Genomic DNA, 27,589 nt, shown 5'->3' with positions numbered 1-27,589 from the left:
TTACATTCAAAGACCGCAACCCCTTTCCACTCTCCTTCAAATTCATGGCCTCTTTTTTCACTAATTGTTATCCCATGCCTATATATATGTGTGTGTGTGTGTGTGTGTGTGTGTGTGTGTATACACACATATATATACATACATATATACATATACATGTACATTCCTAAATATAATCTGTTAGTTCCATAAATGTTACTTGTATGTGTATATTCAGGGCTATTCGGCACTGGAAACCAATCGGTGTGCTATTCCCTGGAGAAGACTGCCTCTCTTGCTCCCAGAATTCTTCAGCTGCCTCTAGTTAATTGTGCAGGGTTGAGGCCTCCCAGGCTTTCCCCTCTGGTTGAGTATGGTCATTCGTGCCCTACTTGTTTGGCTCATGTCTGCGTGGTCACGTTGGTGAGACGTTATGGTTGACATTAATAGGAGACATAGTCTCACAGCAAACTCTGGGATCTTCTGGCTCTTACATCCTTCCGGCTCCCTCCTTCCCACAATGTTCCTTGTGCCTTAAGTACAGGAGGGAACCGGACTTTCTTTAGTAACACTTGTTTTCCTCTGGACCAGCATATTACAGACCCATGTTCTACCAGGACATTCGGAGAGATAATATGAAGGAGAGAGGTGACGGATGAGCTTTGTTGGTCACTTTTCTTAGCAGAGGTAGCTCATAGGCCTTGTTTGCTGCCAGCAGCCAACAGGAGGCTTGGGTTTCCCTTTCCTCTTCTCAGAACCAAGTCCCATGCATTCACCCCATCTCCTTGGATAGGAATTAGGTGTCTTTGGAAGCGAATGCCACTCTTTCAGGTCACGGCTCTCCTATCTGGAGTATAGCTTGGATACCTTAGAGATGACTCCAAGGGCCTTAGAACATTTGCATAGATTAAATTTTAATAGTAGGGATGGAAAATTACAAACCACTTCTCATTCTGTTAGTATGCCCATCTGATTTAAGTGTAATAAACAGAGCCTGTAACGCATAGGGCCTAGCATTCCCTCCATCTAGTATATAATAAAGGAAACACCCAGGCAGAAAGCCCACAGCGGGTGTGGAGGGAAATAGCGAGTTATGAGACTTCAACTCTAACTGCCCACAATAATCACATTTGTTACTTTGTAATATTTTCTGAAGATTGTTTTCCAGGATCATTTTATCCTGGAAAAAAACCAGGCAAAGAAGAGATGATAAACTCTCCCCCATTTATTGAATAGATAATTTATAATGCCTGTAAACCTGCCTAGAAATTAGAATCAAAGCCGTGTTTAATAGACCAGACACGGGTATTAAAAGGTACTTATTACAAATACATAAGTCTGAGCTACATGAGGATGGTTTATAGGAGTTGGGTGAGTTTTCGATATAAAGATGCTTAGAAAAGGTGTTTTATTCTCGCGAAAAATGAAAACAAACAACCCCCCCCCCAACTTCAGATGTTTATCCTTAAAAGAGAGTTGGGTTGGACAACCCATTGATGGGTTAATGGGATTAGATGCAATTTATGTAGACGAAATTAAACAATACATTGAATGCCCACATGCAGTATGCAAGGAGAATTTCAGAAGGATGCAAGTTGAATGTTTCCTTGCTGGGGTGCTATTAATATCACAAGCGACAGCTGTGCCTTTAGACTTGCGTTTCAGAGTTAGCTCTGAGGGGCGGATGCTCCTCAGCATTTGGGTTAGTCTCTCCTGGGGTGAGTCACTGAGAGGAATAGGGATCACACTTCCTTCTTAACTGGCTTTTTCAATTAGCCACTAGCCACTGGGCTTCAGGAAGTCCCTTGGCTCCATTGCCTAACAGCAAGGAAGACCATCTCTAGAGCGCCTTACCCACTGCTTACTACTGTAACTGGGGCTTCTTTTTCTTTCCTTCTGCCACATTCTTCCAGTGTGTTCCATGGTCAGTTGTTCCAAGAAGATAATTTCTGCGCTGAATATCAACTTTTGTCATGGCAGAGTTTAGTGGTTTATTAAGCCTTTCTTCTGGTTCTAGATAAGCTCATGCTCACTCAAACAGGGTCCTCTTCACACTTGAGGGACATGGTCATATATTAAGCTTAATCTGCTTCCCTCCTCTTGACTTCTGTTCTAATCCTTCCTTTCTTCCCCTTCCTCCAAACTCCTTATCAAGACAGCAGCAAATACTCATTGCCTGTAAATCCGCGATGCTAAGATAACGTGTCTTTAGTACGTATGTGCTGGGTACCTATGATCTCAAGACTGGGGCGGCTGCACAACAAGGATTTCTGCATGTTCTAGGTTAGTCTGGGGCTACATAGTGATTTCCATGCCAGCCTGACTACAGAGTGAGATTCTGTCTCAAATAACCAAAAAGATACAGCACCAAAAACAGAGCTCTCTCCCCAGCACCATTTTCAGTTTAAGAGAAATGTAATTTATCAACTGAATTTAGACTTACTGAATCAGAAACCCTGAGGATGAACCCAGCCACCTGCCTTTTTAATATTTGCTGAGTAATCCTGATGCATATTTGAGGATGCTATATCCACACCATTGGTGACTTGTAAAGGTGCTAACAGATTCCCGTTCATCGCCACCCATCAGAAGCTGGAGAATGCACACCTGTATGTAAACTTGTTTCTGGCACTGTTGATGTCATCCGTTCTTCTTTCTCTTTCTGTCCCCAGACTGTTCTTTTATTCTCTTCTGTCTCTTCTGGTCCCTTTAATGCAGGTTTTTAAGAGAAATTGCCACTGGGTCTATTTTCACTCTTGATATCTTTCTCAGAAAATCCCACACATCCTTCTGGCTAGGGCTATGGCTTCTACGCTACTCCTGTCAAGTTGGCTTCTCTAGCTTTACTTTTTTTTTTTTTTTTGGTGGCTTCACTATCAGTTCCAGTGGCCTCCAGAACACCAAAGTACCTGCAGCCTGCAATGTACCGAGTTAATAAATTTTTTTTTTTTTAGACAGGGTTTCTCTGCGTAGCCCTGGCTGTCCTGGAACTCACTCTGTAGAACCAGGACTGGCTTCAGACTCAGAGATCCTCTTGCCTCTGCCTCCCGAGCACTGGGATTAAAGGGACGTGCCATCACTGCCCGGCGGAGAAGGCAGAATTATTACAAGAAAGTCGCTACCTTCCTCATCACACCTATACACCCGCTGGGTCTCCTTTCTGATTTTAGCTCCAGCTATAGTTTTCCTACTCAGAAGTAGGGAAAGTTTCTTTTCTCAATTTCCAAACACCCATGAAGTTCTAACCCTTTGCTTAAAATTTTACAATTTTATCTACTTTGAGGGGTTTTTTTTTTTTTGGCCTATTCAGGAGGCAGAACAATGATTTAAAAATGAAAGCTAAAGAAAATGGGTAGAGGGAAAGAGGGGGGAAGAAGGGAGGAAGAGCAAGAGAACACAAGAGAATGAGAGTGTGCAAGAATAACCACTACGCTTATTTTAAAGAACTTCCCAGGCATCAGAGCTGCAGGCAGACGGACTACGACAGCCTTGTCCCCAGCCTGTCCACACAGGAACGGCATGACCACACAGCAGAGGTGGAAGAGTCTCATGAAGGACTGGACTTGCTGAACATTGATGTCTCACCCAACTTTGAGATTCCGTTTCCTTCTGCCGTCCTGCAAGCCTTCAAGTCTTTTCACCCACCTCCCGTGGCTAAACAAATATTTCAGCCAAAAGTCGGTGTCCGCCATTTTAGCCAGACTTGGTTTTGCATGTGCGCGTTTATGGATGCGTGCGCCTGCGTTCGCACACACCATTCCTCCCACTCTGCTCCCCTCGCAGATGTATGAGTGTCATGAATTCATCCATCCCACATAGTAGGTACTAGATGCTGAAAATGTGAAACAGCAATTGCTCTCCTTGGATTCCCACAGCATCCCGGTGACGAGATGGGATGAGGTGACAGGGATAAAGGGTACCAGTGGGATGCAGGAATGAGGCATCTTTGACCTATTCAAAAAGTTCAGTCACGGAACTGAGTTTTGAGGTCTGGGTAGGTACTATCTAGGTGAGAGTAAAAAAAAAAAAAAGCACTATCCAGAAGGACTACTCTGTAACAATATGTAAATCCAAGCTGCATAATGCATTGGGGAGACACGAGCGTTCACATAGATAAGGAGGCAAGAGACAAAGGAAGAGAGTTCATCCAGGGCTGTGTTTAAGCCAAGCCCTTTCCGCTTCATCTTGGCTATAGAGGACAATTTGCTTTCCAATAGTCAGAACAGAGGCAGAAAGAGAAAATGGCCTAAGACAGGCAGGAGGTAAGGACGGCTCAGCTAAGGATGGCCCTGGGCAAGCACAGCATCAGATGGATTCTAGAAGTTACCGTGGAACAGCACGTGCAGAGTTCAAAAGGCTGACCGGGGAGGGCAGAGTGCAGCGTGACCCTGAGGCACACGTCACACAGCCATGCAAACAGTGGCACGTGAGGGAGACTCCATGGAGTCTAAATGGCTACCTGGCAAATAAAATCAGGGCTTGCTAGAATTAGAAGGCTCTCCTTTAGAAGAAACTAGAACAGAGTGAGGTAAGAGGGGGGAACAGGAGGCATATACACACCTGAGATTATTTCCACAAACATCTCCATGAAAATCAACTAAGAGATATCATTTATGAACACAGGCCATGCATGCAGCCCTCAGGATCCCCCTCTGGTAGACATGAAGTGTTTTCATTCTAGAGAAGTGGAAATAGAAATGTGGGTGGGGTCCAGAAATCCACGCTTTAAAATCCCCCAGATAATTCTGATGCCGGATGAAGTCTAAGGACTATTGACATGGGCTGGAGTGTGGTACAAATCTTCTACCAAAGACCATTATACGGGAAGGGAGTGATCCACACCACGGTGAGTGGGAAACGCCACACCTATCGCCTAGTGAGAGAGCTGCACAGAGAATTGTTGAGAAATCACATTTCGGTTTCTGTGGAGGCTGCTTCTCCTGCCATACTCTGCTGGTACATCATACTTGAGGACGCTCATCAATGTATGTTACTTACCACTTTACACAGATTATAAGTAGCATAGAAATTATATATAATGTATTACATATATATTCTTTATTACATATAGACTATAACCAATGCATCTACATATTGAATCTCACTGAACTGAATTACCTTAATGGTTTACAGAGCCACACAAGGGATCCCCATTTAAGTCATTAGTTCAGTTAAGGGGGAGTAGGCATAGAAGAGCAATTAAGGTTTTGAAGTTAGAGGCACCAATGGTCACAAAATGAAGCCAAGTGAAGGATATCATTGATGTTTCCCCCTTTCCCTTGGCTTCTATAGAACAACAAGGAAAACAAGCTTCGGAGGGATACGAACTGCAGTAAGAACTGCGTTCATTCAACAGTTTTTTTTTTTCCTATGTTGAGTGCCATAAGAGCTCTCCTGTACCATCTTAATATTGTACCAACCAGACATCACAAATACCAAGGACTCTCCTGTGATGCAGGAGTAGCCACCAGCTTCTTTGACGGGGGGGGGGTGTGGTGGAGGGGGGGACTGCTTGCACTTCCAGCTCTCAAATTACAAACAGCAGAGGGAGAAATGTATGTGGAAGCCAACAACGTTCAGGCTAAAATTTCTCTGATTGGCTGGGATTGGGGGCAATCGATTTTACAGGTCAGGCTAAACGGAAAAACAACCTCAACACACCTGCAGCATACTCCCAGGTGTGCGGGTGAAGGGGCGGATTCTGCAGAGGACATTTACAAGGATTTTCTAGGCTAATGTGAAAACGTGACTACATCTCCTGTCTTCCTGGGCTTGTTGCTCCTTGTCATTGCTAGCATGCAGTAGTCAGCAGCCAACACCACGGGGACAGAGCGTGCTACTAACCTGCTCATGAACTTGTACCGGCGGGGCAGGTAATAGATTTTTCTCCTGGAAGAACAGCAAAAATGAAGCCAGTCGAGAAGAAAACCCATCGTCAGTTACAGTTTGAACTAGCAAGGAAGGAAAGGAGATTGGAGATAGAAGCCTGTAAGAGGTGAAGAAGAAAAAACTAGAGAGAGATTAACAGGGGGAAGTGTAGTCGGGACACAGGGCATGCACTTGGAGCCGTGACACCCTATGGAACGGTTTCCATCACTGCTTCTTCCTCTCATTATTATAATCGTCTCAGGGCTGCATCTGGCCCACAGCACACACACAGTAGCGTGATGCTTAGGGAGATTAGTGTCTCACACTGGTTCAGGGGAGGTCTACTCTCATCCCAGGAAATTCAGAGGACTAGGGGCAACATACATAATTTAACAGACGTGATATTATATTAGGGAGATATTTACATAGCAATTTATGTTTTCTCAACACTTTTATCATAATCTTGATAGAAGTACAAAAGCATGTATTTCACATCTACTGCAAGATCATAGCATCAGTAGCCTGCTATAAATACCCACGCAGGCATAACCACCTGACTACCAACAGGTAAACTAAACAGGCACAAACACAAAATCCTAGAAAACAAAAAAAAACCAAGAACAGGACACAACAGAGATATGCTATGTTGCTTCACTTTAGTTAATTTGTTTAAGGATTTAAATGAGACCTCTGGGTGTAATTTGAGGAGAGAGCATGCTCACTGGACAGCTCATCAAACCCAATTTCTTCCCATAGTTCTGGTGTCTGCCAAGGGACCAGTTATGAGATTGAGGCAGTTCATGTGTATTCTGCATGGACATGGGCTACTCTGCTTTTGCAAAAAAGGGGATTTTACATGTCAAATAAGAGCTGCCACATTTGGCCAACAGTTGCAGTGAATACAAAGTCTGGGCCAGGCAGAAAGAGCGGATGGGTATAACATATTCTTTTTAGGATATAATATTCTGCATGATTCTATATATGATTTTACATGATTCTACATGATGACTCATATTTATAAGCCTGTATATGAGTGGGTCACATGCTTTAGACTTTAGTTAAAAATATGCTGCTATTGACCCATCAATGGCTATACACACACCCACGCTAACATGAGATGTTGGTAAGAAAACTGTAGAAGGTGGGTATGTGGAACACTCTGTGCCATAGGTCCAATTTTCTTTTAAACCTAAAAATGCTCAAAAAAAAACCAGCCTATTATTTTTAAACTACAAATTTATGGACACAGAGGTACTTAAGAAGCCAGTTTATTAGAGATTTTTACAAAAAAAGGTAAAATGTAAATTCTTACATTTATTTTTAATAATTGCAGCATTAAGCAGGAAACTAAGCCTGAGATTTAGAATCACTGAAAGGAATAAACCATGTCAGATTCTCCGGAGAACGTGAGCTCAGCTACACTGACGTCTGGACACATTCCTAAAACGGTACAGTGGGAGAATTCCACCTTTGGAAACACATGAGCCTCAGGTGAGAGCCACACGCCAAACCGAGGACAGTCCGTGCTCATGAGGGCTTGCATCCACCAGGTTCTAAGGGGCGATGCTAGGCCCAGGTAAAATCAAATCAACATCAGTGAGGTGAATTACTGCCCCGTATAATAGCATTTTCTCTTCCAACTGTCTCCCTGCAGGGATTTCCACCTCCGAGAGGAGATTACCGCTCAAGTTCACTTTTAGTTTTCTGCTTTCACCATCGTCTTCGTGCTGCGTAAGGAAATGACTCGTGCACGTGAAATGGACAAGCAGTCCATCTCTATCCCGTGAGGTCGGCTCCTTCAGAGGGGAAACCCTCCCAAGTACTAAGAGGTTTGGCTTTGTAGGCCACCGCTCAGGTTTCTATCTCCTTGGGCTCTTCATTAGAGAGGTGCGTTCTTGCTACAGGGGTTGTAAGTTTTAGCCCAGGGAAGGGATATTAGTGTTTATCTAAATGTAGTTCAGAGTGCTTTCTTTCCCTTTTGTTCTTAAGCATAATACGGTACTGGTTCATAGTGCGTGGTTATTATGCCATCAAGTCACAAGATTTAATGATTTTAGCATCGCATCTCTTAGCACAAACAATTGTTTTTCTTTCCTTCTTATTGTGCATGTGCGTGTGCGTGTGTGTATGTGTCTGCGCCTGTGCATGTGTGTGTGTGTGCCCTTGACTTCTTGGATTTCCTTTAACATTTTAAATGCAGAAATAAATAAGTCCAGAATTGTGCTTATCTATTTGGAGAATTTCGCCTCCAGGAAAGCAGATGCTGGAAACCCCAGCTTATATTTTGACTTGATATCAGGCCATAAAGACCAACAAACAAAGAAAATAAAATGTTCTGAGAGACATATTATAAGCTTATGATTGGAAATTGGCCTTCTGTAAATCTGTAAACCTGTAAATCTCTCTCCCCCCCCCTCTCCCTCCCTCTTCAGAGTTTAGCAGACTGATGGTTTTCATAATTTTAACAGCCCACTAAGAGGCATTTTGTAGACCTGATGCCATCTTGCCAAATTCTTGTCCTCTATCTTGGTCTTCCTGGCAAGAAGAAAACCCAAAATCCTTCACACAAGTCACTTCTGAACTGTCCTCAGCACTAAATCCCCTTTCCTTTTAGCAGATTCTATTGGTGATCCCCCCAACCCTGCACCCCACTCCCCCCCCACATCTTTGCACCTGGAATCTCGGGTTTACTGTCTAATTTTGCTTTTAATCCAACAAATGAAGATCATATTTCCTTAACCTATAATGAATTAAGAGCAGACACCGTGAGACAAAGGCAAATTTATCCTTTTAAATAACCTAGCAATCCATACGAAGTATCTTTATTCACCTTTGAACAATTACCAATTATTTGTACTTATATAGAATTTCTGACTTCATTTTAAAAATAGGTTATTTTTAAAGATCATATTTTATGAAATTTCTTAAACTTATTTCTTGGAACAACTGATTGTTCTTTCCTGGAAGGTACTGCTCAGCAAGGACCATGGTATCTGGTGTCTAGCTTTTCAAAGCAGCAATACACAGAAATTTTAGAAACGACACTCTCAAAATGCAAATGCTACTTGGAAATGCCACTTGACAACAGGAAGGAGTCACTGTGGGCACAAAGATTTATTTGCATTTTCTGAACATCAGGAAAATTTCCTGCCTTAATGACTTCTCCAGCCTGTACTATGATTTTATTTGTTCCAAGAAACAGCATCATTAGGTTCACAGTGGAGCAGCAGAGAGAGGGCAAGCGGTGGGGAAACACAGTCCTACCTACCTGAAAGGCATCCTTACGTTCATCTGCTCGGCGTATCTTCCCAGGACTTCCCAGGGGGCATGCAGTTTTACAAAGATGACATCACTGTTTACTAGAGAGCACTGAAACAGAAAAAAAAAAAAAAAGAAGATAGATTGGAAAGTATATCCAAACCTCCCCCGGTTTAGACGCAGCTGGAACTCTCGGAATGTACAAACTTGGAGTTTATAATTTGGGACATTCTTTGGCAATAAACCAGCGACTTAAAGTGTGCATATATTCATTTAGCCAATATGTCCCTGTTTCAAGCACTAGAGATCCGGCTGTGAAGAAAAGAAGAAAATGTTTACATTCTCCATAAATATTTAAAGGGACAGGTGCCAAAACTGGTTAAAAGAGAGGGATAAATTCAGACAGAGGTGAGCACCATCAAGACGGGATGCAGGGAAAGCGTTGTGTGGAGAAGGCACACGCTACTTTAGATAAGAGACCAGAAAAGGCCTCTTTGTGGAGGTCACCTGAGCTGAGACCTGAAGGAGACACAGGGATAGGCTGGGAAGAGAGCGCGGGACGCGTGCCAAGGTCGCGGGCTGAGAAATGAGTGGTAAGCTTTGTGACGTAAGGAGTGACGTTACAGGTTGCGAGGGTACGCAGAAGAGCATCATAGGCTGTTGGGTCCCACTCTTAGAACATCGGGAAGCCATCTTGATTTTAGTGCCCAGAGATGGCTGTGGCGTCTTGGTGGAGAAAAAGTTTTAAAGGAGAGATTTATTGAAAGGAGAGATGGAGATTCAGGAGATGGTTCTGTGGATAACGGCTCTCACCATAGAAGCATGAGGACCGGAGTCCATGCCCACAGAACCCACATAGAAGGCAGGTTGGCGTGACCCTGCGGTAATCCCAGCACTGTGGAGGCAGGGGTGAGTCTGTGAGGTCTAGGCTCAGCAAGAGACCCTGCCTGAGCAGACGAAATGGATAGGTGTCAAAGACGATACCTGGTGGCAATCTTTAGTTTCTGCACAGGCCCATACCCGTGAACCCACACATACGCAGACAGCCAAACACACACATACGTTACACACTCATACCCCTCCTCTAAAGAGTAAAGACAAGAAGAAATACTCCCAGTCGACAAGATGGAAACAAAAGTTGGTGAAGGAGTACGGAGATGGAGGCACCAATAAGATAAGAGATCAGAAGCTGGGCTGGTACCAGGCAGCCTTTCCCAAAGCCTGCATTGTGTCTTTGGGGGCTTTTAAACCCACAAGTTACTTGGATAGGGAAGTCAGCTAGACCTTCACACCTAGATAGGCACCCTACAGATTTTGGTCTTTGCCTATGGTTAAGAAGGACGTGAATGACCAACTAACTACAAACTCTTTCTTTGGGCTTTGCTCCCAGAGGGAGAGGAGAGTAATAGGAAGAAGTAGAGGAAATACAGTAAGTCAAAAAGTCTAAAGATGTAAGGTGGTCACTTTCTGTGCATGTTGTATGCCATTTACAGTTTTTTCTTAATAATTCAAGAATGTTAATGTTTCCAGGTCCTCCTACCTCTCTCTGGTAACAGTTAAGTTCCTAATACTCTACCCAGGCCCTGACCACTGTGCCCAAATTCCCTTCATCTGCCCAACTCCTGGTGCTGATAAGTAAGAGCTCATTGAATCCTGAATTCCTTTCCTACCCTTTCACAGTTTCCTTAATTCTTGATGCTAACTGGCTCACAGACTACCAGTCCCAGGTTCCTACTCAACTAACGCAAAACGTGCACATTTTAGGGAGAAACCAGAAACAGCTGCTTGGGAGTCCAAGACATGTCAACTCCAAAAATGAGTAGCAGACCCCGATGAGAATAACCTAAAGGAAATTCCAGACAGAATTCAAAAGAATAATAGTAACTGCATTCAAATAACCAACACAAGACAAAATCAAAGGCATGGGATGAAATGAAGTCAACACAAGATATAAGAACAAAAATCAATCATGAGAAGAGACTTACCCAAGAAAAGCCAAAATGAAATGATGCCTGAAATGAAAAACCTCAAAAACCCCAATAAAACCCTCAGCAGGAAGAAAGCCCCACCAACAGAATGGATCCTGTGGGAGACAGAGCATCAGGACCGTAAGACAAGACAGAGGCAGTAAAGGTCAGTGACAAATTGATGAAAATCCACAGGCAAATGTTGGGAGAGCTACGGGAAACCAGGAAAAACTGTAACCTTTGCATTATGGGCATAGACAAAGGAGGAAACTATCATACCAAAGTCTATTGTATAATAGACTTCCACTAAAACCAAGGAGAAAAACTACCACACTTAGAGAAATAGATTCCTATCTAGTTGTACCTTGGTTCTGCCCACTGAACCAGAAAAGCATCTCCTTATTTCATACTGCCAATTCAAGCATTAAAAAATATAGGACAAAGGGAGGCTATTGAAAGGTACAAGAGGGAAAGGCCAAGATTTTCAGGCCCCACAAAATAATGCCTGATTACCCAACAGAAACATTCTAAGCCAGACAACCCTGGAGAGAAGGATTTCCTACACCAAAAGATCACAACTGTCAACTCAGGTATTATACCCAGCAAACCCATCTATTAAAATTGAAGGAGCGATAAAAACAGATTAAAGGAATTCATGACCACTAAGCCAGAATACTGGAATACTTCAATCTGAGGAAAAAGATAAACACATCAAAGAGGTCATAGAAAATAAATAAATGCCAGGACAGTAAATCAAAAGAGATCTAGGAGCTGGGCGGTGGTGGCGCACGCCTTTAATCCCAGCACTTGGGAGGCAGAGTCAAGTGGGTCTCTGTGAGTTCGAGGACAGCCTGGTCTACAGAGCTAGTTCCAGGACAGGCTCCAAAACCACAGAGAAACCCTGTCTCGAAAAACCAGAAAAAGAGAGAGAGAGAGAGAGAGAGAGAGAGAGAGAGAGAGAGAGAGAGAGAGAGAGAGAGAGAGAGAGAGAGAGATATCTAGGAGAACACCACAGAATCAAAAAAAGTGACAGGAATTAAACACATATCTTTCAGTAATAATTCTGAATATCAGTGGTCTCTATTTTCCAAATAAAAACACAGACTAGTAGATTGGATCAGGAGACAGGATCAATCTTTTTCCCACCTCCAAGATACACGCCCTCACCATCAGCAACAGACAAGGGCAAAGGAGTAGGAAAAGGCACCCCAAGCAAATGGAACTAGGAAACAAACAGGCCTATCAAGCCTCACATCTGACAAAAACAGACATCAAACCAAAAATAGTGGGAGACACTGAAGAAAAACTTATAGATGAGGACTGAAAAAAGACTCCAGTAGCCTAGAAAATAAGACAATAACCAACGACTAGGATTCCATGAAACTCAAAACCTCAGTACAGCACAGGAAACTATGAAGTGAATGACTAGGTAGTCCAAGGAAGAGGGAAACCATCTTTTTCTTCTATTTATGACAGAATACACTAGTGTCTAGAATACACAAAGAGCCCCCAAAGCTAAACATTAAGGAAACAACCCAATTGAAAATGATGTAAGGAACTGAATGGAAAATTCTTTTAAGAAGTGTTCTTCATCCTTAGCCACCAGGAGAGTGCAAATTAAAGCTACATATTTTAAGATTCTACCTCACTGCAGTTAAAATGCTCATTGTCAGGAATACAATAACAACAAATTCAGCCATGAATTTGACAAGCAGGGAAGTCTTATCACGGCCAGTGGGACTATAAACTTTGGAAATCAGATGCAAGGTTTCTAAAAAACAGTCTAGGAATAGAACTGCCATAGGACCCACTTAGGAAACCCTAACCCTAACCCTAAACCCTAACCTATTCCACTTCAGGGCAGAGACCCACCAGCCTTTATATGTTACCATGGAGACACCTGCACATCCATGGTCCTTACTGCTCTATGTATAACAGTCAGGGAACAGATCAACCAAGATATCCACCAACATAAAAATGGATAAGAAAATTGACATATATACTAACAGAGAATTATTCATCTTTAAAGAAAAATATAATTTATAGGTAAATGGATAGAACTTGGACAAATATATGCTGTGCGAGGTAACTCCAGTCCAGAAGGGAAAATTCCATATGTGGATCCCAGTTTCAAATTGTGTGTGTGTGTGTGTGTGTGTGTGTGTGTATGTGTGCGTGTGTGCAGTTAGTTTGGAGAATAAGCAGAAGGCAGGAAAGCAGAAAGGAAACCTTCATGGAGGGGCATGTTAAGAGGGGAGGAAAGGAGGTTATAGAGGAAAGGGAAAGAGTGTGGGTTGCTGAGGCCAGGGCTGCCTAAGCAGGGAGGGGACGGGACTGTGGGGCAGCAGGCAATCAAGGGAGCAAGGTGGAGACCTAACCCAAATGAAGGGAGCATAAAAATATGGAATTCTACTATCCTGTAACCCAATTTAAAAGAATTAAGGGAGGGAATAGTGATGTTTAGTAGATTAAGAAGGGACAATGTAAGGAGGGATAATAGAAGGTAATGAGTAGCTTAATCAAAAGCAAGGATATATGAAAAAGCCTATCGAAACCCACTAGTTAACAAGCTAATTTCAAAATGCACCTTAAAAGAAAGTGTTTGAACAGAATTGACCTACATGGGTGGACTATATAACTTCCAGAAGGTTTGGGTTATTAAGTGAAAGTCATAGTCCAAGGCATGGGGATGCCTCCCTAGTAGATACTGGCCAGGGAGGCCCCAGAGGTCTCCAAAACAATACTGTTATTCCCATTGCCCGTGGTTACCCACCATGAAGACACAGGAAGAACCTATACTGAAAACAACACACTCTTCGGCTACAGGAGACAGAAACACCAATTTCAAACTGGTCAGAAGACGTTCTCCCTATCATAAATGTTCATAGTACTAAAAGGGGCTATTCAGGCTGCAGGGAGAGAAAATACAAAGACCTGAAGTGTGGAGGGGCACATTGGGTAGGATATAGGGGAACTAGAAGGGGAATGGTATGTGACTATGATCATATTTCATATGCGTATGAAATTCTTGAAAGTAAAGAAAACTTTAAAAGAATATCAACTTGATTTTTTGGGCAGTTGATAAAAACAGAAGCTCAGCTTTATGTTCTCTCACTCCAAGGAATTACATTTTTATTCTTAAGTGGATGCTTTGCCTATCTGTATGTCTGTGTAGCACGTGTGTGTGGTGCCTGAAGAGCCCAGGGAAGGGATGGGATCTCACGGAGTTAGAATCATAGACGGTTGGACACCATGCGAATGACAGGGTTCTCAGGACCGTCTCAGTGCAATGCTGAAATCCCGAAGAGAGAAGGGCCAGCACCCGAAGATTTCTTTGCTTTGCTCGCTGAAATTCCAGTGTGGTAAGCCCACGATGTTTTTCCAGGAAATCACAGCTTGTGTTTACGTATTTTCCTTGATATTTAAATAACTTATCCACAGTGCTTGATGCTGATAAAGCACTGTCACGCGCTCCCTCATCTTATCCCCACTCAGGAGAGCAGCCTTCCTGGCTGGTTTAGGGAAGAGAGAGGCAGATCAACTGATTCACGGCCAAGCAGAATATCTGTCCCAGGTGCAGCTGATCCCGTGCCCACAGCTCTAGGTGCCTTTGTGAACTTTATCTAGTGGCTTCTTAAGGTGCACGTTCTCTGAATTGACCTTCAGTCAGCTTATGTAGGATAATCTTGAAAGAACACCCTACTTTAGAAGTCAAAGCGACAGAGCACAAGGACACTCATGAGAGCTGTAAAGGAAACGTACTACCCATGAGCCAGCATTGGACTGGGAGCTGTCACATTCATTTTGATTCTCTTGAGAAAAATGTTGACCAATTCCCACAAATAACGATATAATAATGTTTGTGGGTACGATATGCTTTTGTGTGTGCCTAAGTGTATCTCTTTCACATGACCATGGGGAAAATTTGATGTATGTGGCTTATTACTTGTGTTCAACTCGTTAAGCCGTAACTCATAAGGCTGACCTATGCAGAACACTTCCTGAGCTCCCTCCTTGACGAATAGGTGTGTAACAGATGACTGGTAATTACCAGCTCGTACATCACCCTTTTCTCCACCGCTGAATGATTACGCTGCCATTTCAAACAGATCTTGCCTTGTTATTAAGTGTCCCCTGCCACAAAAATCCAAGCACGCAAGTGTCAGAGTGAACAGAAGTGGCGACGGGCTATGACATTAAAATACTACAATCAACATTCCTCAGGGTAGAGCCTGGGTGAGAAGAAAAATGATGGGTTGGCGGCCTTTGGAAACACACGCTTAGGCAAAGAACTGGAGAAACTATCTTGTAGCATAGGAACTACCTGTAAGAGAAATAGATAAAATACTCATTTCTTTCTTTCATTTAACAGGAATATATTTAATATCTTCTAAGTACTAGATTCCTCGAATAAAAAAGTATGCAAGCCACAGTCCTTGCCTTGGGATGTAAGAATTTCATAAATGTTAAATAGAGAAATAGGAGGAGAAAGTAAATAAATGTAGCCATATACCGTAATCTAACACAAGTGATCTGTCTCATGAAGAAGTGTGTATGTGTGTGTGTGCGCATGTGTGTGTGTGTGTACCCACATATCATCACTTTTTATGACTCCTGACATTATTTAAAAAGAAAAAAATTAGGGTGATCGGAGATACGGAAGTAAGGAATGTGGGTACATGGGTAGACTGTGAACTCCGACAGTCTGGGAATGCTCATCTAAAGATGCCCATGAGAAGATGTGCTACAGAGCATTCAAAACGTGTCTGGAGCTTCTGGGAGAAGCCTGGACCAGAGACACAAAGTAAGTACAGTCAGGATAAGATGGGATTTGGAGCTTAAGTTTAGAGCTGCCTGAGAGGCTGCACTTCAGAAACTACATGGGAATGTAGATTCTGAGGTTGGACAGCAGATATCCAAACTCTCCCTGCCAGCCGTGTGATCCACACTACCTCTTCCCAGATGTATGATCCACGCTACCTCTGCCAGCTCTGTGATCTACACTCCCCCCTGCCAGCTCTGTGATCTACAGTACCTCCTGCCAGCTGTGTTCCTCCTAAGCTACTGAACTTCTCCGTGTCTCTGTTTTAACCGGTAAATGGGAACTAATAGAAACACATCTGACTGAATTATATTAAGTGGTATTAATACAGGCGAGTTTCTGACAGAACATGTAGTCAATTATTAGCTGTCATTACCTCCATGACGTATCAAAAGAAGTTACAGCCTGGGAGGGTGGTCAAAAAGAAAGCTAGTATCTGTGAAAGCTCTGGGAATCTTTGACTACAAAGCTTCACCAGAAACAAACAAACAAACATGAAAACAAAAACCAAATCCTTGAGAGCTAAGCCCACAACCTGTTACCTGTCCCTTCAAGGCCTCATGGTTTCCTACAGGTTCAAGTTTGATACCCACTCATTCAGTATACTGAGAAACAATGAGTAACCACTTCATGCTCACGACTGACATGACCCAGGAGATATATGTTCAGTAGAAAGCAAGAGACAGGGACACAGACATCATTTCTCACAGTGGGTGTACTCTTAGGGAGTGGGTGAGGACATGGATAGCAATGATGGGGGAGGAAATGCTGTTTGAGACAGAATGGTGTGGATAGGCCATTGGATGCTTTTCAACAGAGTTCTAAAGGAAGTGCAAAAGAAGTCTTTATCCAGGGAAAAGGCATTCCCAGTAATGAGAGAAGAAAGGTAAAGGGTAAAGGCCCTGGGAATAAACATGCCTGCTGTTTCAATTTATTGAGCATGAAGGGGCAAACAGGCATGGCCATATGCATCTACTCTGTGACCCCTTAGGGACACTACATGACACTATTATGAGAACAAAGTAAAATCTTAAGATTCTGGAGCCAAATGGTGTGGGAAAGTCCTTCTATATATGTGCTGCTTTTATTGGTTAATGAATAAAGAATCTGCCTTGGCCTGTGATAGGGTACAGTAGAGCTAGGCGGGGGGGGGGGGGGGGACTAAACTGAATGCTGGGAGAAAGAAGGCAAAGTCGTGAGCCACCATGGAGCTGCCAGATGGAACCTTGCCAGTAGGCCACGAGCCTCGTGGTAAAATATAAAATAATGAAAATGGGTTAATTCTAGATGTGAGAGTTAGCCAATAAAAGACTAGAGCTAATAGGCCAAGCAGTGATTTAATTAATATAGCTTCTGAGTAATTATCTCAGGAGTCTGAGTGGCCGGGAAATGAACAAGCAGCCTCCTACTACAGCCAAAGGTTGATATTCACTTCTACCTGGTCCAGGCAAGCTTCTTGAATGGAGAAAATCATGGTGAATCTAACTGGACATCAGTGGTGGAGGCAGGAGAAGCTGCCCAAGGTCACTACATGGTAGACGGGTTTTAGGGCTTTTAATGTGTTAAACCACCCCCATCTCCACAGCAACCTTATGAGACTACACTGCTGTCACCCCATCTTCACGCCAACCTTATGAGGCTGGCACTATTATCACCCCCATTAAGTGTACCCAAAGAACTAAGACACAAGAGAATAAGCATACCAAACAAAGAGTACAGTCCAAGTTCTTACCAACACAGTGGCTTCCAAGTCACTTCTCCACAAGAGGACAGCTAGGGCCCTTATAGGCGTCCTTAATTATCTTTTCGTTCTCATTACTCTTTTATAGAATTATTACCTGTATTTTAAAAACGCTGAATCTAGCCCATATTAATAGCTCTAAATATCTTGTGATTGACATGAAGCCACTAGTTAGAGCCAACTTCCAGGCTCGTTCTGCTACTTACTCCCTGTGCATTTCTGGATACATTCATTAACTTGCATGCACACCCTGCAGGGCTCCTCTTTGGCTAATGCGATTGGACAAAAGGAAGTCCAACAAAGGACTATTTCCTTCCCCCCCCCATAGTTACTACATGCTTGGCTGGTATGTGGACACTAATACCTGACAGGTGCTAGAGTTTCTCTACCTCCCTGTAAGCCGTTCTGGGAGACTCATAGAAGACTATACATTCCTGGAGGGCTAAAGATGCGAGGGAAATCACTACGCTATTTCAGTTCCTCCCAGGGGGCTGCTATCTAACAGCTGTGTGCCACTGGGCAAATGACTTGCTCTTTTCTGAGCGCCAGTTTTCTCTTGAAAATGAGGGTGTATGTCTCTAAGGAGACTGTTTCCGTGTCTGTTCTTATTGATTCTCTTAGAGGCATATCAGAGTTTGGGTGTAGTTTGAAGAGGCTTTTTGGTTGATTGTGAACTGGCTGATGCAATTCCTTTCCAGTGTGTATGCACATGTACAAACACATTTACACACACACACACACACACACACACACACAGAGAGAGAGAGAGAGAGAGAGAGAGAGAGAGAGAGAGAGAGAGAACCCCAAGGGAAGGAAGCTTTTGTGGCACTGTATGGCTCTAAATGACCAAAACATTCACTTTCTGAAAACGACAATAGTGCCTGTCACAGGAAATAGCCTTTCATAGACTGTCAAATGTCATTTCCCCAAGGACTCCATTTAGCTCTAGTTTCCTTTTCCTGGTTCTCACTACATGATCTCCCTTCTTCCCAATGGCATCCAGTGTTATCTGTATCTCCAAGATGGGTATCTTTGGACCAGAGTTGTCCAGGGTCCAGATCACCTTAGCCAAGGCTTACCTAATGTCTGCTCTTGGTTGTCTTGCTGGCATGTCTGACTCAAGATACTCAACTCGACCCACGTCTCTGAAGGAACCATTCTTCTCCCTGACATCACAGTGATCCAATCAGTGGTTCGAGTTCAGCCATCACCCTTTACCCATTAATAATTCACAACACAGCCATTTAACCACCAAGTCTTGCTGGCTTTCCCCTTTCACTACCATGAGTCGATCTGCTTCTCTTTGCAGATGCTGCCCCCATCCTCCCCGTCACCACCAATCTGATTTTTTCTTAAATATTGCAGCAGCCTTATAGGCGAGTTCTCTCATTCCATCCTTGCCTAAACTGTCACTGGCATCAAAGATGTTTTTCAGAGTGCATTGCACCCTCCTGCCCCTGCCTCCTTCATCAAATCCTGCAGGTGTAGACCCCAGAAACTGTGGAGCTGCCTGTAGGCTATACAGTGTGCTCCCGGTTCCTAGCTTTTACAAAACTCTCACCCATCTGGGGTGGTTTTTGAGTCATTTCTGCTCCTGTAAGTAACCTCCCATTCATACTCCTGTATATAATCCCGTAAAATTCATCGTTTCACCGAGTCGGACTTGAATGATTAAAAAACAAAAATGCATTGTGATCATGGTTTCCTGGGTCTCTCTGGAAAATCAGTAATGTGGCCAATTCCTGTTCTGGCCATTTCTTATCTTGTAACACTTTCTTATGTTTCTAGGCCCAGCCACAGTGAATTTCTTTCCTCCTATTTCCAAATTGCCAAGCTTCTAACATTCTCATGTAGAAGTTCTTTGCCTGAAAAAGTCCTTGTTTTTAGGTCTGAAGTGGGGAGGAGGCAGATGTCTAAGACAGCTGAACCGGAATAATGGCAGCCAGCCTCTAGAGTGTCGATGGGTACTGTGAGCAGAAGCTAGATACCCATCTCTGGACCACGGGCTCGTTCCAAATCACACTGCACTAGTCAGATAAATCCTCACAACAGAGTCCAGACGTTAAAAAAGAGCCTCCTACAGGCCTTGAAACAATGTGCTTCCATGGTGTGAGGGGACCTGGGAGGACAAGAGACTGTGAGCAGCCTCTGAGAGCTGAGAAAAGTGCCTCACTGACGGCCTCCAGGAAAATGAAGCATTATTCCAACAACTAAAAGGAACTAAATGACCACATAAGAGGATCCTGAACTCCAGAAAGGAATGCAATTTAACTGACATCCTTAGGATATCATTATAGGCGTCCTGATGAGGGGGTGTACCTGAGTTGTACCCAGAAGCCTGGCCTTCGCAAACTATGGGATTATAAACAATGGCTGTCTCAAGACTCTAGGGCTGAGATAATCTCTTCTATAATGATATAAAACCAATATACACTTTGGGAAATTAATGCTATAATGAGATGCTTCACTGTTATGTCAATGATACTATAGTGAACACCTTTGCCTAAGCGATATTGCCAGTATCTAGAATGTTTCTAAGCAAGTGCTTATTGAGAACAATTGTTAAACTAATTTATGAACAGTTTGGGATCTAGATGCCTGGTAGTTTTTCCACATTATTGAGAATCTTATTAAAACACTATTATTAGGAACATACTAACTTTCTTTATATCACAAAGGTTCCAATGTGGTTAAATTTATGGGAAATTAAGATACACTCTCCTCCAGGTGACAACCAGGAAATTTCCAGTGCCAAGGAGCTATAGATAATGCTTTAGCTTTTTCATCAAAGGTTCTCTGTGCTGCAGTTAGGTGAATAGGCTACAATATGGTCATTGCATCAACCCTGATGACCCTCCACATCCAAGTAGAAAACAGAGCACCGGGTATTGCAGACAACCAATGTGTGACTGGCAGTGTTATGCCATAGTAGCAAATGCCCCTGGCTATCACTGACTAGAAGTGGTAGAATTGTCAACCATGTAGCATTCACCACATACTTGAATGACAGCTAATCCATATTGAGTTTTGGTGCTTATGAAAACACACTCCTAATTTTGAAAATAGTGCATGTGCACACACACATATTTGGGGAAAACTATATCATGATGTTTATGTTTTATGTTATCACAAATAATCAATCTACTGATAAGCATTCACAGCTAGGGTCCATTCAATAACTCATGTTCTCAGCAAATGGGAATGATGAACAGCTATTGACCAAGGTTTCTGTCCTATCAGGTCCTGCAGTTGTTCAGTCCCAAAGAAATACACAGAGGTCTACATTAATTATAAACTGGTTGGCCTATTAGCTCAGGCTTCTTATTAACTCTTGCATCTTAAAGTAATTCATAATTCTTGTCTGTGTCAGCCACATGGCTTGGTACCTTTTATCAGTGAGGCATTCACATCTTGCTTCCTCTGCATCTGGGTGATGACTACAGACTGAAACTTTCCTCTTCCCAGAATTCTCCTGTTCTTTTCACCCTACCTATACTTCCTGACTGGTCAACCCATCTATACTCCCTGCCTGGCTACTGGCCAATCAGCATTTTATTAAACCAATACAAGTGACAAATCTTTACAGGGTACAAGATCATTGTCCCACAGCAAACAGCTGTGAAACAAGCCAGACTCAGAAAGGAAAGGAAATCTGGCATCTACCACTACTGAAGAAGCAGTTTAAATAGGGAAGCAGTTTCTAAGGAGGTGGGAGTGGTCACTCTTTTGTGCTCCTACCTCTTGCTTGGATACTGTTCTAAACCACAGGATTCTACATACAAGAAGGGTACAGCTATGAGGCACCCTGAGCGTTCTTGGTGCCGAGGCCAGGGTCAAGATTTAACGTTAAAGCAGCTGATATAGTTTTGCAGCAACATCTTAGCATCAGATACAGGCAAAGAAGGTGCCACTTCATCAAATGTCAAGACTTTCCCAGGTGGATAAGCCAAAGCAACAAAGCAGCCCGAGAGTTCAGGGGCTTACATGCGAGGAGGCTCAAGGATGACCTACGGAAACAGCTAAGCAAACAGGGAAACAAAGTAATGTTTGAGAACAGTTCAGAATCATCAGCCAATAGGCGCAATCTCAAATCCAGTTTACCTCCTAATGACTCTTAGAATATTTAAGCTCACACAGAGCAGGTTCCAGCTCCAAGTACCAGCACCCAGTGTTCCCGAGTTTATGTGTAACTCTTGGTTTCCTAATCATGATTGATTGCTTTGTTTCATGGACGCTGGAAGGAAGCAAAAAGCAAACCACAAATTGGCATCCAGCGCTGAACTGATTCGCTTTGTTTCACTTTGCACACCAAAATACAGCACCAACCATGTGACAGAGAGAATCAAGACAGGGAGCTTTTCATTCAAATGGAGTTTGCACAGTGAACTTGGAGTACGAGAAACCTTTGGGGCAATCAGGGAGAAGAGGAAAGACTCAAGCAGTTTACACCCTTTTAGAACTATAGTGCTGTCTACAAGTCACTGAGTGAGGAAGTAGATTTCCGAAGACCCACGGGTACTGATTAGAGTCCGGGAAACTACATCCAGGCAGCCCCGAATGCACGCTGCAGTGATTTACTGCTGTACAACCCAAAATAATATCCTAGCTGGACCCAGGAGCCTTCAGATGGAGGAGGGGCCCCCAGGGGCAACGTAATGCGTTTCTGAAACACTAATGGGCACAAGGTCTCACCACGTGTAATTTTCTTTCCTACCAGCTGACCTGCTAAGGTCAGGGAAATCATAGGCAGCATGGTTTCTTTCTTTCATCTGCTGCAGTCCTGGCCTTCTAGGAAGCTCTTTTTAATTTCAACACGTCTGGGGGGAAAATGAGACTGGAAAATGGAACTGAGAAGCAAAGGACTCCCCTGGGCAGTAAACATCATATTCCCTGAAGACCCTTCGAGGTCAGGATTCCTGCATGGTGGCTTAGTCAAACTCTTAGCCTGAAAGAAAGCTGTTGAGATGGCTTTCTACTTAAATTGTAGTAGCGGAGCGGGCTTCATGTGTAAAGAATTTAGGGGATAATGCCCTACATGGGAACACTCGGGAAATGAGTGTCAGAAAACTCCTATCTGGCTAGCCCTGCCGCTGAGACTTGGAAGAAAAACTCTAACTGACCTTCATTGTATTCCCAGGGAAATACTGAGTGAGCATAAATGATGTGACAGTCAAGAATGAAGGGACCGCACGGGGACTGTGGGAAACCTGTGTGGTCCTCCTGACACTAGGGAGAGAGAGATGCAGCCCTGAGCCAGGAGGACTGAATCTCCAGCTAATCGTGCAAAGTCTAGCGTGTTTCCCCTCTGGAACGCCAGCGCAAGGGGGTTGGTGTCTCTTCTTCCTTTAAGGCCTGTGACCATTTTATTTAGCTCCTGGAAGCTGTATAATTCCCTTGGTGTTTTCAGAAAACAGAAACAAAAACGGTGACATGATGCTTTGTTTCTCTGTTGTAGTTAAAGCTCTGTGAACAAACTGGGCATGCTACACTTTCCAGCAATAGTCTCCACTGCCATCCCGCTCACCTGGAACCTCCCTGGGTTCCACCAAGAGGTGGATGGAGTCTCTCCTTTTCCCTTTCAAGTCTGCCTCAACCAAGACAGTCAAAGGGACTACTCTGGCAATAGGCTGCCGAAACGACCGTCAACCTTGGGATGTAGCCACCATGTGACTACTGTAAGCAGCACGGATGGAAAGAAAATGTGTGCAGCCCCAGCTGAGAGCGCAGATGACATCAGTGCCTGGGCAGGGACCACTCTAGGACCTAATGGGACTGATCCCAGCGGTGTCCAGTGAAGCCAAGAGAAACCCGCCCCCCTGCTCATCCTTGCTCAACTGCAGATCTGAGAGCTAAACAAAAGCCTGCTGTCTAGACCCACAAATCTGGGAGTTGTTTTATGCAACAGGAGATAACTGGGGCATTTATTCACTTCTGAGCCTCCAGTGCCTGGCAGAGGGTCTGGAATGCGACAGCTTTGAAGCATGCATATCTAAGGACGGACACTCTAACGCTGTAGGAGGCAAAAGGAGGACGGAACTTTCTTTTCATTCTATGGGGCAAAGAACTTTCAGTTTGTCTGCCTGTCCCCCTCCCCCAGGAGTGGCAAATTCCAGATGTTTCCCTATTCAGACTTCTGACTGCTGCTGGCTCCCAAGTTAAAGGTTTGTGCTGAGGGACATCAGCTCTGCTCTAAACAGAGACAATTAGCTAGTGTTGGCATCAGAACAAGGGTGTGGACATCAGGCAGCCCTCTGTGTGCAACTTACCCAGTGCACCCAGGCAGAGACCCAGAAAGAGTTGGCCCCTGAATCATCTCAAAGGGAGATGCTAGAATTCGTATGTCACAATGTGAGTATTTGGGTTTTACAGAGATGGCTCTGGTTCAGCCTTAGGAAGGGACATGTTTCCTCAGTCAATTCTGTTAGGAGGAGGGCTCATATGGCTTCTCTATGCTGTTTGCTGCCATCTTGGCATGCCTCCTACCACCCCCAGCTGAGCCCTCTTGACTTTGCTGGGGAGAAGCTGGGGACCTATCTCTAAGAATCTCTTTATCTGTGGGGTTCTTGGTTCGAGTCAGAGTCTACAGTGAAGATACTCAGGGGGGATTGGGACGCCGGAAAGGGAGTGCTATCTTTCTACACCCAGTGGGATTCAGTTGTACAGGCAAATGTGGGTCTCAGACCAGTTCCGACAAGTGTCTGATACTTGTCTGCACTGTGCCAGACACTCGGGTCTGAAGTGCGGTTAGACTCCCCGTTGCTGTTTCAGGCTGAAGGAACTGGATATGGCCTCCCTGACTTGGATCAGGGATGCAGTTTCTACACTAAATGCTTCCTTATTGGAAGACAAAATGTCCCAAATAATTTTAACCATAAGAGGCACCAGGGGAGAACTTCAGAAAGAAAACTTTGGGGTCCTTGGACAGGTAGGAGTGAAGGGGTAATTTACATATTGGAAATTAAGCTGCCTTACAGCCAAGGGCAGGGTAGGGAGGAATGGCACCCGGGTGGGGCCTCTCCAGAGGTTCCAACACTGCTTACACACTTAAGTTGTCTCTTGCTCTGTGCCCTGAAAGACTTCTCCCAGTCTCCCAGATGCTGGTCAAATCCAGTTAGCTTCTCGGTCTAAACCCACCACCCCCATTCAGCTCCACTGATTCTTCTCACATTCATGTGACAGGGAAACACAGTAACAGGACGCTCTCACTAGCCGCCTCGGAATGGGCATTTCCGGCCTCTCTGCATGTAGCTCCCCGTTATCATAAAGCCTCTCCTTGAACTCCCAAATGAACTGCCAGTTCCTCACATCTGTGTATGTTTCTCTGTTGGGAGCAGTGAGAGCCCAGATCCTGAATTTCTTGTAATCCCCTGATCTGAGTGCCTACAGCTGCTCTGAGCACGAGACCTTCAGGAGTTCCTGATGGCAGGAGAGTGGTTTCTGGTGTTTTTGGCTGGGGCATGGCTATCTCTATATAATCTGCCCCTGAACACAATAAAGGGAGCATTCTTGGGGCTTTGGTATCACTGACTGAAGGTCTGTGTGTCAGTCTGTCTCTGTGTCTGTCTGTATTCTCAACCTCCAGCCCCTTGCCCAAAGCTCGCGAACTGGGGTCTAGCTCACAGAGCGCAGACACGGGGGGGGGGGCACGGTGCATGGCATTTCTCGATAGCTTCACCGCACCTGATACGCTGACTTGTTTCATATTACACTATCCGCACTAATAGTGGACATCTGAGAGGTATCTGGTGAATGAAGAAGTGAATGAATGATTCGTTCCAAAATCACAGCCATCAGACGCCCTTGACTGCCCTTGAGTTAAGCCTTGACCCCACCCCAGGTCACCAACCATATTGGCAATTAAGATTTACTAGGCTTCGCTAATGAGGTTCCTCTTTCAGTTCTCTAATTTTGTCAGAATGATGAGCAGAACCACGGACTGACAGCTCTCCAGACTGCTGCTTCGAAGCTTCTCAATCTCCCTGTTCATTCATAAATAATTGGTGTTAATTCGTATGAACACTTTTTTTTTTTTTACAGTTTTTGGCAGTTTAACCTAGAAGTAATGAAAGAAAAAGAGGAACCAGATGATTCCACGAAAGAAAGACTTCAGTTCCTCCTGGATGCAGCAATATGATGCTCCCACGTGTTACACAATAACAACAATGCCAAACGGGCTTTATCCCCCAGAAGTCCAGGATAGAGCTCCGAGGGGATTGTGTGGATTCTGTTTCTTCTTGTGGTTCTTCATACAGTTTTGGAGCCTCTGCTGTGACTTGGAAAATGGATATTATTTTCCATTTAGTTGTGCTTTTTTTGGTGTGTTGAAAGAATCCAAATGAGTCATTTGAAATTACGGACTGACTTAAGGTCATCTTTTGAGGAAATCAGTTCAAGGTAACTTTGTTCTGGTCGTCTTGACCTGGCAAAGGAAATGTTTTGATTTGACTCTTTCTTCCTAAATAAACACAAGCAGCTAAGGTCCTTAGAGCTTTCAATTGGACTCAGAAATTAAACTGGAAATCAGAGCTAGAGGAGGAGAGGAAGAAAAAGCATGGCCCCCACTACCACTTTCCTGAAACAGCCTGGAGCTGCTAGAACAATGCTGTTTCTGGGCAGTGACGTGGACAGCCGCAAGTGGACTGGTCCTGGTAGAGCCGCCACTTGACACGTGTCCCGGCATCTCCTACTTTCCCTAGACACGGGTTAGGGACCCTCTTCCCAAGAAATGATGGGGATAAAGATGAATGCCTGAAAAATCCAGCCAAACGGTCCAGCGGTGAGTGAAGCCACTCCCCTCTTACTAATGCCATCATTGCCTGGGATTGGGTGCTTAATTTGTGCCAGACTCTCCTAGTAAGAACAGAATATAGAACTCAGAAGTCACTTGAGTTTCATGGAATTATATGCCAACTAAAAAATGAAGAAATTGAGACATAAGTTAAAAATCTTACTCGATTATTTACTTAGTAAGTGGTACAGAGGCAAGCGGATCTAAATCTCAGTTATCTGGCTTGAGAGGCCATTGCTAACTTACTTATTCATTGCCCCAAAGAAACGGGCTCTTTTCTTCTGATTAAAACAGTTGGCCTCTTGTATCATATAATGGTTTCACCCACTTTTAATTCCTTTCAATACTACATAGACACAACAACAAGCTGCAAAATAGTGGATCAGGTATTTAACTTGGTGATTCTTAGCCAAACTCTTTCTGGCCTTGTCAGTTCTTGCTGGGACAAATAAGAGTCCTCAGAGACTTAGAACAGGTGTTACCAGCACAGCGTCGGAGAGAGCACAGTTGCTGCTAATTATCTACAATGTGTAAGACCCACGACAAAGAATTATGTAGCTCCAAATGTTTCTAACACTCAGAAACCCTTAGGTCAAAACGACTAGTGTTACTTCAACACAGTCATAGGATTTAGCTAGTTACTCAGTTGGAGAGATGGCTCAGTGGCTTAAAGTATGTGTTGTTCTTAAAGAGGACCAGGGCTCAATACCTAGCACCTATATGGTGACTCATAACCAACTGTAATTCCAGTTCCAGGGGTTCTGATGCCTTCTTCTGACCTCTGATAGCATCAGGTAAAAATGTGGTGACATACATCCATGCACACAAAGCATTCACACACATAAAATAAAAAGATCTGAAAAATTAACTATTCTCAATATTTTGTAGCAAATTCAAACTTCTGTAGCTAAGCACTGGAGTCAGTCTCCACGATAAACCCAGGAAGACAGAATTTGCCCTGAAAGAAACTAGACAAGCCATATGGAATCCTTAACTCTGAAGTGTAGTATCCTAAATTTAGGAGGAAAAAATTAGCAGATTAAAACTGAATCAATGCCCACCTCCATTGCTCCTATTCAGATAAACCCCCGAGCTATGCGGTTGTTAAGACCGCTACATGGGCTGTCTGGATACTACGGGGATTTGGCAAGTCTGGTGTCGGTACG

General features: G+C 43.8%; 1 protein-coding gene across 6 annotated transcripts in view; it reads right to left on the bottom strand.

Annotated features, from left to right (window-relative positions):
• Positions 1 to 27,589, bottom strand: part of Ano4 (anoctamin 4) — a 324,827-nt gene that overhangs the window by 93,175 nt on the left and 204,063 nt on the right. For 4 of the 6 annotated variants that reach the window (XM_075954168.1, XM_075954169.1, XM_075954172.1 and 1 more), the window contains 2 exons: positions 9,116 to 9,216; positions 5,824 to 5,868 (listed from right to left, as the gene is read on the bottom strand). In XM_075954168.1, the coding sequence (XP_075810283.1) occupies positions 5,824 to 5,868; positions 9,116 to 9,216 (146 nt within the window). Of the gene's footprint in view, positions 1 to 5,823; positions 5,966 to 9,115; positions 9,217 to 27,589 lie in introns of those variants that run through there. The other 2 variants (XM_075954173.1, XM_075954174.1) reach the window with 2 other exon arrangements.

The sequence above is a fragment of the Microtus pennsylvanicus genome, chromosome 20 (genome assembly GCF_037038515.1).
Source record: "Microtus pennsylvanicus isolate mMicPen1 chromosome 20, mMicPen1.hap1, whole genome shotgun sequence".
Classification (NCBI taxonomy): Eukaryota; Metazoa; Chordata; class Mammalia; order Rodentia; family Cricetidae; genus Microtus; species Microtus pennsylvanicus.
This window is presented reverse-complemented; position numbering and strand designations above follow the sequence as displayed.